Below are 12062 nucleotides of genomic sequence, written 5' to 3'. Positions count from 1 at the left end.
GGAGCACAATTATAGCTCAATTCAGAAAAAGAATATGTTCACAAGTTTCACCATCTACTCTAGAGGATAAAAAACCATATTTATCACCCAACTGCCATGACATCCAGTCCCATGATACCCAGTCAGGTAGTCCAGCTTGGGCCCACTTCATATGTTAGGCATCAGCGAGATTTTCCAAAGTACATAAGTACACCTGGGAAAGTTTCCCATGTGCTTCATTCTGCTTCATAAGCCCTGCTTAACAGCTTGATTTGTGATTTTAGAAACTGGGCTCCTTTGTCTCTGTTTCTGAGAAAAATTTAAACATACATTTTTGGTAAAAAGGTCTGTCTCTTCACAACCACTGTGTGGCATTTCAACTGTAACTCAACATTTATGTTGTACTCTCACAGCACAATTTATGTAGGTATGAACTTGAGACAATCAGTAACTTTAAATGTCCCCAACACATACACTTGAAGCAACATCTCTGGGTTGCTACTTTACCACAAATTCTCTCTCTGCCTAACTATGCCATCTATCAGTCAATTCAGTACAAGAACATAACATATTATAGTTACTGTCTTGTTCCAGAAATTCAAAAGATTCATCAGATTTCTTGACCTTTAGAGCCAGAACAGAAGAACTGGAAACTGTTACATAGGCTTAAACCTGAGACAGATACAGAAATCTGTGAGGAGAAGTGAAAACTTTCAGAGAAACTAGCCAGAGGAAATAGGTAGTGGCTATTACATGGAAGAAGGGAAGAAAAAAGGAATCTTAGCTTCAGTAGTCTTGAGCTTCTCAAGTTAAATATATTTAATATATCACTGACAGTGATTATGTTAAAATAACTCAATAAGCCATACCCAACAGAGTTCAAAGAAGTCTAAGTTTCTTCAAAACAAACTGAAGTGTCAACCCACTGTCCATTAGTAGAATAAATATATGCCACCTCAAGTAATGACAAATACAATAATGGACACAACACTGATGCATCAGAACACACTCAAGAGACATCTAGACTTTCATTTCTTGACGCATGGGTTAGAGAGGCAGAGAATTCTGCCTCAGCCTATTCTGTTTATCTAAAGTCACAGTAAATAATCCTGGTAAATGTTAATGTTCTTAAATGTTTGCCAGACTAAAATTATCCAGTCTGGCCAAAAATACATAAACATAAAAAAGGATATTTTCTCCTTGTTCATTTGTTTGTTTCGTTGGTTAGTTGGTTGATTTTTAATGGTACATTTTAAAGATGCATTCCCTTAGGTTGAACTTTGTCTTTTGGTGCTTTACTGATCTGCTCTGTGGAGTATAATTACTTTCATGAATCTGCTCTGTGGGACATAAATAACATTACATAATATGAGCCTAGACCATGGTGACCAAGTTTGCTCCAATCCATTTATTCTTCTTTGCTCATCATGTGAATAATTTATTCCAGGAGGCAAGTGTGCACTTGGCATTTATCTACTATTCACTGGTAACATAAACTCTATTTAAGTGTGAAAATTCACACTTAGAGAAGACAATTTTTTTTTTTTTTTAGTGAGGCACTTACTAAACCAAGCAAGACACTAGGGCTCACTACAAGTGTGAACATTAAGGATTCTGTCTTCTACTCTTCACAGTTTCTCTCTTCTGCTTTCTCTTTCCATTTTAAACAAGCTTTCTGAGCCACCATGCAGATAAATATCACCACCAGCGCAAAGCTGGGAAGGAAAGCAGAAGTTGGGGACAGAGCAAGGAGTTGGTCTCCACTAGCAGAGCCCACAAAGAGAGTGAGAACAAGAGTCAGCCTCAGAATGGCCAGGCAGGGAACAAACAGGGGCCCACTGGCCCAGGAAAGAAGCCCCCAGAAAATGGACCAGAAGCCAGGCAAAGAGGCAACTTAACAGGCCAGGAATGGTGAGCTGGCCTTGCTGACAAAAGGACCCATACACTTCTGGGTCCAGAACTATAATTCCAGCAGGCTGATCTCAAATATGAAATCTGGAAGCTCTTTGGGTGGAGAGTGCAGGCTCAGCCAAGCAACACCTGAGCAGCAATTATACCTATAGGTATTGTGTGTTGAGCACTGAGCACGGGCCATATGCTGTGCTAAGAGTTTTATGTCTCATGGTCATCCTTATGAGCTAGTCATGGATGTTCTCTTTCTCCTTCTTTTGGGTCTTGGTTGAATGCACCTTCCTCACCCCCTTTCAAGAAAGCCTTGGCCAGGAAACTTTCTTTGGCCAACTATCATGAGTCAAATAGATGCACCACTTCTGGGTAGAAGTACTGAAAGGCATTACATGATTCACCAGCTTCCCTTCAGCTGACTTGACAATCATGAAAACAAGTATCAGGATGGAGCTCCCAGCAGGCCAGGCAACTAAGATGTGGAAAATACCCTGCTGCTACGGATTGGATATCTGGATGCTTATGCCCCCCTCCACCCCAGCCGAATTCACGTGTTGAAATCCAATCCTCAATAGGCTGGCATTTGGAGGTGGGGCCTTTGGGAGGTGATCAGGTAATAAGGCTGGAGTCCACATGAACAAGATAGTCTTCAGAGAGCTCCCCCATCACCACCACCACCACCACCACCACGTGACGACTCAGCAAAAAGACGGCTATCTATGAACCAGGAAGCAGGCCCTACCAGACACCAAATCTGCCTGTGCCTTGATCTTGGACTTCCCAGCTTCCAGAACTGTGAGAAATAAATGTTTAAAAGCTACCCAGTCTGTTACAGCAGATCGAACTAAGACACCTGCCAACCTGCACAGGTGAGAAGAGTGAAGAAAAATTTCTTTTGTAGTACTTACTGAGCCCCTGCCATAAGGGGACTGTGCATCACTGGAGTATAGGCATGGGCTGTCTCCTTGAATCACCCAGTAAACCTGCAACTCCTTATGGAGGACTGAATGTACATCCTGGTGACTGTGGGTCCTTTGCCCAGGCCTATCTAACCAGAGCCCCACTCTTAACCACACTGTGGCAAAAGCTAACTGAACAAGCGGGAGAGAAAATAAGACACCCCCATCTCCATAAACAGCATCAGGAACTTCTACACACACAACTGACATCAGGCCAGGCGACTTAGCGGAGTAGCCACTGCAACTCTCTAACTTTGTGGAAAAAAAAAAAAAAGTCAATCAAGGCATATACCACCAAAGGACACCAGCCTAATGTTACACCGTCCTCTGGGATAGCCAAACTGTATTAAATGATGACTCTCAAAGTGATCCAGCCCCAGGGAGGGCTGACAGAGCAGAGTGGGTTAGAGTTGAAAAAGTGGCCCCATGCTCCTCTTCTTTGCTAGATCATAACCTTCACTTTTACATTATACCTAAAGTAAATATGGGATCCTACAGAGAATAAGACTTCCATTGTTTCCCAAACCTAATGCTTTCTAAAGCCATAGGCGTTACGAGGCAGAACAGGAGGCGAAAGATTCTAAGAACCAAGACACTATTTGCAGCTAATAAGACAACATTCTACGCAGGGCCCAGAAATTTTACTTTTTCCTGAAATTTACAAGTAGAGTTCAAAATCTAGAATTCATGGTATAAACATAACTTCCTTGTATCTTCTAATCATGACTTAAGAATGGGAAAATTCCCTCACATACATTTATTTCTTAATGGGTATTCATCTTAAGTATCAACCAACCAACAACAGAAGACCTACTAGAGAATGGACTTGAGGATATGGGGAGGGGTAAGGGTAAGCTGTGACAAAGCGAGAGAGAGGCATGGACATATATACACTACCAAACGTAAGGTAGATAGCTAGTGGGAAGCAGCCGCATAGCACAGGGAGATCAGCTCGGGGCTTTGCGACCACCTAGAGGGGTGGGATAGGGAGGGTGGGATAGGGAGGGAGACGCAAGAGGGAAGAGATATGGAAACATATGTATATATATAACTGATTCATTTTGTTGTAAAGCAGAAACTAACACACCATTGTAAAGCGATTATACACCAATAAAGATGTTAAAAAAAAATTTAAAGATGAGTTGAATGTATTCCAATCCTTAATCATTCAATTTCTGTCACTTTTGTCCAATCTGGGGATTAGTCCTGCAGCCTTTAAACTAGAAAAGGAGAGGTAAACTATTCTCATTTTTAGCAAATTGAGTGGAAATATATTTTCTAGCTGTCACTTTACATTGTGTTATTGACTTTCAGATTAAGCAATGCCTCTGAAGTCTGGACAGAGTCCACACTCCGTTATTGGGATGACTGAATATGCATACCATTTGAAGCCATAATTTATTTATGGCCTTAATACTGGATTGGCTTTTAAAGCATGAGCAAAATAACAGTAGGCTGTTCTCATGCATATGATCTCCATTATAATTATTCATTTTTAACATAATAAAAATGGTAGTCATCCATTTGATTAGACAGATCAAAGGGGTCAAACTACCATATATCACCTTTGAATTTCACATGATACACTCATCCTAATCTCTGCAACATCTAAATCTGAAGGTGTCACATGTGTTCAGAATGTTGTCTATCATAAAGTCAACATTACATTTTCATGCTTTGTGTGGCAATAACATACTGGGTTATATCTGTTATGGGTTTTTAGATTTTAAATATCTAATTAGAAATTAACATCATACTACTTGAAACATCGTAGTGTAGACAACATAGGACAGATGAGCTTGAATGAAAATAAAATTACATTGTTATGCTAATTTAATTTTCCATAGCACTTTCATAAATATTATTTCACTAAAGTGTTCATAGATGTTTCAAAGGGGCAAGAGAATATCACAAAAAAATGTCACTGGAAGCAAAGCCCCCTTTCTAACTGAAAGCAAGTGTACAGGAAAATATCAGAACAGAATATGTTTCATGATATGTATTTGAGAAAGCAAACAAAACTGTTACTTTGATTTAAATAACAAAAGAGGTAATTTTTCAAAAAATAAGTACAAGGTTCTATTTTGGAGCATCTGAGTGAAGAAGAAAGCATAGATCCTTATGTGCAAACAACGAGATCTCACTTTCCTTGGTCTCTAACCCTCAGCAGGCACTGAGCATCCTATACTCATCCACAAAGGTGAGGCTGCCGTGGCCCACCCTGTATGACTTAATACTTTCAGTGAAAATCTAAAAGTGAGAAACCATTTAAGTATAATGTGTGCAATGTCTGTGACTCAAGGAGACATAGTCGTAAACAAGTCGTACTTATTTTCAGTAAGAAAATAAAGGAACTAGACCAGCTAAAAGCACAAGCTGCAAATGAACACATATTCAGAGTGACACTGAAATGAAGACATACTCTATCACCATCCTAAGGGTAGACCATTCTCCCTAGTACTCATAAAACGACATCAGGATCCAAATTACAGGAAGATGCTATTTGCCCCTCTTTAATAACCACAGGTTCCTTCGCTAATTGTGGAGCTTGCATTTTTAAACAGATACTGCTGCCTTTCAAACAACTTGCATCCTAGAAATCTCCTTCAGTTACTTCCATGGTCTTAAGGATCTGAGGCATCCATTTGATATTGTCTCTACACACAAGACAGCATGCACCCCAATTCAAATCTTTAAACCTGCGCTTTCGGACTTGATCAGGCCCTAAGAGAAAAGGCAAAGACCTTCCTTTCAGACGGGGTAAGAGAAATACTCCTTTGCCCTCTTCCTCCTGGGAAGCTAGTTGCTGCTGAAATGCCCAAGAGAAGAGAAGCGCGCGGAGTAGGGGGTGGGGGGCGGAGGAGACGGGGGAGGGGTAGGTCCTTGCGGCGGTAGATGTGTGAGTTCCAGAAGTTCTTTCTATCATAATTGGCGATGTGACCCAAATACAAGGAAACCTCCACAATCCATTAACAGACTCAATTTGGATTATGCAGCTCCGCGGAAAGAAACGGCATTTTCTCTGTAGCCAGCTGTGCTGCCCTCGAGATAACTCTCTCAGTTTCATGTTAACGTTTGGTTAAGGAGATGCTGATGGGTCAGATTTGACACTGTGAATCCACTAAACGCCGTTTTACAGGGACTTTTTCTCTCCTGAATGGCGAGCCTAGGGTCTCGGCCCCAGCGCCAATAACGTTTCCGGCGAAACACGCACTCTTTGGGAGACGGGGTCCCCGCTCGCCAGCCCCCACCCTCCAGCGGCGAGTCCCGGGAGCAGGGCGACCTGCGCTTCCTTTCTCTGTTTCTCCTTGCAATGTGCAAACCTCTCCCTAGCTGGGCGCAAGTAGAGAGGACCGCCACCTGCTCATCCCAGAGGATACGCTGCAGAAAACTCGAATGGATCTTGCGCGGACACAGGCTGGATGCCAGCGGCGACAACTTTACGGATTTGTTCATGTTAGTTCCGGACCGGGTAAAATAGCCCCGAAGACGCGAGCAAACGCCCCTCTGAAGCCCACTACCGTGCAACGCCGGCTCCTTGGAGCCACGCTGGGGCAGTTCCCCTTCTTGCTCACCCCACAAACGCACTGCGAACGACCCCCCCCCCCCCCCGCAGTGGAAGCCCGGAGAGGTCAAGGTGTGCGGGTCCAGGCAGTGCGGAAGGGAACAACCCCGCCCCGCCCCTCCCCTCCCCTCCCCTCCCCTCCCCGCAGCCCGCTCCTTCCCGGCAGGAAAGTGCTGGAGAGGCCCCGGGCGGGCGTAGGACCCGGACGCCCCGGTCCCAAGCCGGGCGGCCGGCGGGGTCCCCGCGCCCGGCCCCGGGGCGCGCGTGTGGCAGGTGCAGGGCCGCGGTCGGGGGAGCGAGCCGCGCTTACGTGCTCCAGCTTGTCTTTCCTCCGGAGCCAGACGCTGGCGCTGTAGTCTTGCTGCTTGACGCTGCTGTAGAAGTTCGCGCCCACTCGGGTCAGGCTCGGCGAGGGCTCCTTGGGGCGGCTTTTCAGCCTCATCTGCTCAAAGCCCTCGTGGGGGGAGGCCGAGAGCCACTCGTGCTGCCGGATCTCCATGCTGACATGACCAGGCGGCGGCCGGCGCGCAGGGAGCTCGGGATGGGCGTGCGAGAAGCCGGCCGGGGCTGAGGGAGGAGCGAGCGGGCGCTGGCAGGGCGCGGGGAGCCGAGCGCGGGCAGGGCGGGGTGAAGCGGACGGGGAGGGAGGGGGAGGAGAAGGAAAGGAGGGGAGGAGGGAGAGGAGAAAGATGGAGCAGGAGGGAGGCCGCCAGCTAGGCGTAGGCGCAAGGTGCGGGCGGCTGCGGTCCCGGGCGGGCGCTCAGCACGCCGGCCCCCGGCTGAGTGCGGCGGGAGGGGGCGGGGGAGTGGGAGTGGGAGGGGCGGCGGGAGGGGGGAGGGGCGGCGCGCGCCTGCAGGTTGGCGCAGTGAGGAGGCAGAGGGTTGCGAGTCCGTCCGCCGCCCCTCCCCGCGCGCCTAGGCCAGCGGTGGCCGGGCGGCGGACCTGCCTTCCGCAGCCTTCCCTCAGCAGGGCTCCGAGTCTTCTCCTCGCATTTTTACTTGAAAGCGAAGAGCAGCTGGAGAAGTCGGCGCTGTCTCCGTGCCCCCTCCCTCCTTGGCATCACCCCGCCTTTCCCCCACTCGCCGCCTCCGACCTCTGCCTCCCCTCTTTCTCAAAGTTCAGTAACTTCCAGCCTCCGGAGCCCATTTGTCCCACCCTGGGGGACTCCGAACAGAGGGTGTCCAGCAACCCCAGAAAATGGCCCCAAGGACGAGTGTCTTCTTGAGCCTGGCACGATTTCCTTTGGAGGGTGTAGTGATGCAGACCCTCCCGGTGCGGTAGCCCAGCGGCGGAGCGTAGCTCCTAGCAGCCTCGCCCCTCGGATCCTGGGAGGGCGATTCCGGACCCCTGCTGCAAATACTCCGCCTCCACTCCGTTCTGAAGGCTCTGGGGCCCGAGAGCCGTGCGGTTCTCTTCTTGATTCCGGGCTCCCAGGGCCAGGTTTTACATCCCCAAAGCTTTTTACCCGGGCTTTCCCTCCCAGGCCTAGACTTAAGACAGGCTGCCTCGACGATTTTTTAGAAATAAGGCGGCATATTAATAATTAAATCTCTTTATCTTTTTCTATTTTTGAAATCAACGTTTTTCAAGACATTCTTTGGTTTTCCAAAACGCTGAATAACAACTAGTGTTAAGGATTTCTCAGGTCCATTTAAAAGCTTGTTAAATGTTTGAAAGCTAGAGAAGTGTAATGGAGTGTTTAAAGGGAGCCACAGATGGTAAACTGAACTCTCTAGCCCTTGGCAGAACTGTTCCCCAGAACTGTCCACCTTGCATTATAGTTTCAAAGAAAGACATTCTGGGTTGGAATTTGATGAAGTTCTGTGAGGGCAAGGATTGTGTATCATACCCTTTTAAAGTCTCCATATGAGAGGATGGTATTGTAATAATAGTTGAAATAGAACCCTATGAGCAGTCAATTTGAGGATGAAGCAGCTACATATAAACAACACACACAATTCTTGGTTATTCTAAATCGGTTTTCTTAGGAGCTGAATTGCATTGTGTAATGTGTACCCCAGTCTGTGGGTTATCTCTAAATCTCACAGTTATTTTGCAAGACACAGGTTATTCACCCCATTTTCCTGGTGAGGGAAGGAACTGAGACTCAGGCATGAATCCCACTTCAAAGCAAGGATCTGAACCATGATTAAAAGGCTGCTAACGCTATACATTCCACCGTCTTGTCTCTCATATTTTGCTATTACAATTTAGCTTTCACTGCTTTTGCTTTTTAAAGTATAAACATACAATTTAAATGATTACAAGTATATATATATACATATATATACACATATATATGTATATATATATATCTTTTATAATATTGGTGTTAGAAAAACCAGGCTGCCCTTCTGCAAAGGCTACCTCTGCTTTTTGCTCTATAAGATTACACTGTAGGTCATGTGATATAGCCAAACCTTGGCAAGTGACAGATTTCCAATTCAGAGTACTAATGAAATGTTCCACTGTAGTAGAATTTAAACAAATGGTTTCCATATCAAGTCAGGTTTTCATATTGAATAGATTTTTTTTTTCTTTACTATACCTGTTTAGGGGAAAACACTGTAGATACTACTATCATTATTTTTTAAAAGAATAGACTGGTAGTATATGTGTTACAGGCAGACTACTGAATTGAGCATTATAATCAATTCATAGATAATTTTTTATGATCAAAAATATCAGGCAAAGCATAGATTTTGTGCTGTTTCACATTTCATCTATTTAGTGTACAGTGCCAGACATCAAAATGGATTCAACAATTTTAAATAAACCTGGGTGCAATCATATTGTTTTTTTCTCTCTTGGATCCCTGTCCAAACTCATTGATTATGACATTCATATGGAATTTTCTGGTGGACCTTCAAAAGAGAATTTTACATGAAACTGAACTCAGTTCAAACTGTTGTAGAGAAAATAGTATTTCTGAAGGTGGCCAATTACAATATGATAATATTACACTAAAAAATATTATTGAAATGTATAAATATTATTGAATTTGTAATTAACTCCCATAGCACTTTTGCCTATACATTTTCATAGCTCTTATATGTTCTTAAGGCAGCATAGATGTTATGATTATCTATCCTATTAGTACATTGGCTTCTTTGGGAACCGGGACCACACCTGATCCTTTACAGTGCTAAATGATTTTCATTTGATTTCAGTAGGCTTCAATTTTATCTAATAAATGGAGATTAATCATTACTACCTCAAATGATTGCTACAGGGATAAAATTATATAATACATAAGAAAACACCATATAAAGTATAGAGTGCTATGTTATTGTTATTAGAACATCAAGGCACAGGAATGTTCTTTATGTTATTCTAATGATGTTATTCATTTTCATTGGCAGTTTATCAATTAACCTTGATTGCTTCTAATTAATCATAGACACTGCACTCAGCAACAAATTTGCATTTCATTAACGTTTATATTTATTTTATAAATACTTTACTTGGTATTGGTAAAGTCACTACTGGTATTTTACATAATACTTTCAAACTGTATAGAATTTTCAAGTAAAACATATATGAGCCATCAACATCTATTGATTTCAAACTTAGATTTAGATACCATTGGCCAGAAATTGTTAACATTGTCTGAATTAAGGCTAGAGTAGGCTGAAATTATCAAGACGTAACAGAGTATTTTATTAAGCCTTTCATAACAATAATAATACGTTACATTTCCATAATATTTACATTTGTAGCATGTTTTCATTCCCTTTATCATGTTTACTTCATGGAAAAATTATCTGAAAGTAGCCTTGGTAATTGCTAACATCTCCGCTTTTTGAAAGGAGGAAACTGAAGCTCATGGAGATTAAATGACCTGCACAAAGCCATGTATCTAATAAATCAGAATCTGGTCTACAAGCTGTGTTCATTGACTCTAAATAAAGGATTTTTTTTTAACCACATAAGATCAAAATATCTCAAGTGAATACTCCTTAGCACTTAACGTTTTATTTTTTATGTGTTTATTTTTACTAAGTATTACCAGGTTTCATTAAAGGTTTATTACTGATGAAAAAAATCATTTCAATAATTAGACCTTCCTTGGTAGTGTGCATTATGTCCTCACTAATTACCCTCACACTCTGAAGGATCATATTAAAACATTGACCCAAGAGATACTCTATTCTTTGTTGTCAAGTTGATCCAGCAGCTTAAGATTGCGTCACTTTTTTTAAAAAGACTTTATTTTTTAGAGCAGTTTTAGGTTCTTAGCAAAATTTAGGGGAAAATCCAGAAATTTCCCATATCTACCTGCTCTGCACATGTACAGCCTCCCTCATTATCAACATCACTCACTAGAATGGTACATTTGTTACAGCTGATGAACCTACATTGATACATCGTAATCACCCAAAGTCCATAGTTTACCTTAGGGTTTGCTCTTGGTATTGTACATTCTATGAGTTTGGACAAATGTATAAAGACATTATCCATCATTATAGTGTCACAGAATATTTTCAGGGCCCTAAAAATCCTCAGTGCTCCACGTATTCTCCTCCCCCCCAACCCACCCCCATGTAATTAGCCATGTAGTTGTTATTGATTAGTTATAAAATGACAATGAGGATTTTTTAAATATTAAGTTAAATTATTAACAAAGTGTATTTATCTGCATACAAACTTATTTTAGACTAACAGTTCTCATTTTTTTTTCAGTGCCTACTTTGCTGGTCACTGTCATCAAAGGTATTATATCATTTGTTTCTCACAAAAACCCTGCAAAGTAAACATAACCATTCCCATGTTTCAGATGAGGAAACAAAGACTCAGGAAGATTAACTTGCCCAAGAGACACAGCTAACAAGAGACAACACTATGGCTGAAACTCAAGGGTGGCTCAACTCTCAATACCGTCTCACAACACAAACCTGTCTGGTCTTGCTTGGGCTCCTGGCATCTCTGCTGAGCTGAGAGCCCCATAGTGAGCTGGAAAGAAGCTGGTGAGTAGTGGGAGAAGTTGACTAGCCTCCAGGATGAGACCCTAGTAGAATGAGTTTATACTGTTAGAGGCTCACATCTTATTCACACAAGGAGAACCAAATCAGATACCTCTGTGATATTTCTGAGGGTTAAAAACATTGGTTCTATTGCCAACTCAGTTGAAAACCAACCAATAGTGAGACTTAATCAAAATGCTTTGCCGAATTGGATCTGTCAAGTTGCTATGGTTTAATCACAAAGTTGACCTTTGCAGTGAGCACTGGACAGATAAATCATATCAACACGTCTGATTGGCTGTGTCACAAAGAATTAGCCAATGTCTATACTGAGAAAAAAGTAAAGAGGATAGTTGAAAAGATTAACTGGATGCTTAGTACAACTAAAAGCTTCTGGGAGGGAAAAAAGTCTGAATTATCCTAATTCATAATGTGGATGGATTAAATCAATCAGACAATTGCTTAAATTGCCACTTCATTTGGCCTTCATGCCTACAGCGATTGAACAGTGAATTAACATTTCAAGATCACCCTGACAGTCTAAATTCAATTATAAGTACCTGGGACAGTCTTTTGTATGTCTCTTATGGTATCCAGTATAAAGTATGTCCAACTCAACAGTAAACAAGGAAATATCTGATCATAATGTAGGTTACACCATAATTCTCACTCATTCCTAGAATCTCAAA

General features: G+C 42.7%; 1 protein-coding gene across 1 annotated transcript in view; it reads right to left on the bottom strand.

Annotated features, from left to right (window-relative positions):
- PLD5 (phospholipase D family member 5) overlaps positions 1 to 6907 on the bottom strand; it is a 485622-nt gene extending 478715 nt beyond the window's left edge. Inside the window, exon 1 of the mRNA XM_029229649.1 lies at positions 6719 to 6907. Coding sequence (XP_029085482.1) covers positions 6719 to 6907 — 189 coding nt within the window. The remainder of the gene's footprint in view (positions 1 to 6718) is intronic.
- Between the last annotated feature and the right edge of the window lie 5155 nt (positions 6908 to 12062).

The sequence above is a fragment of the Monodon monoceros genome, unplaced genomic scaffold (genome assembly GCF_005190385.1).
Source record: "Monodon monoceros isolate NGI ecotype Baffin Bay Population unplaced genomic scaffold, NGI_Narwhal_1 Super_Scaffold_18, whole genome shotgun sequence".
NCBI classification, from domain to species: Eukaryota; Metazoa; Chordata; class Mammalia; order Artiodactyla; family Monodontidae; genus Monodon; species Monodon monoceros.
This window is presented reverse-complemented; position numbering and strand designations above follow the sequence as displayed.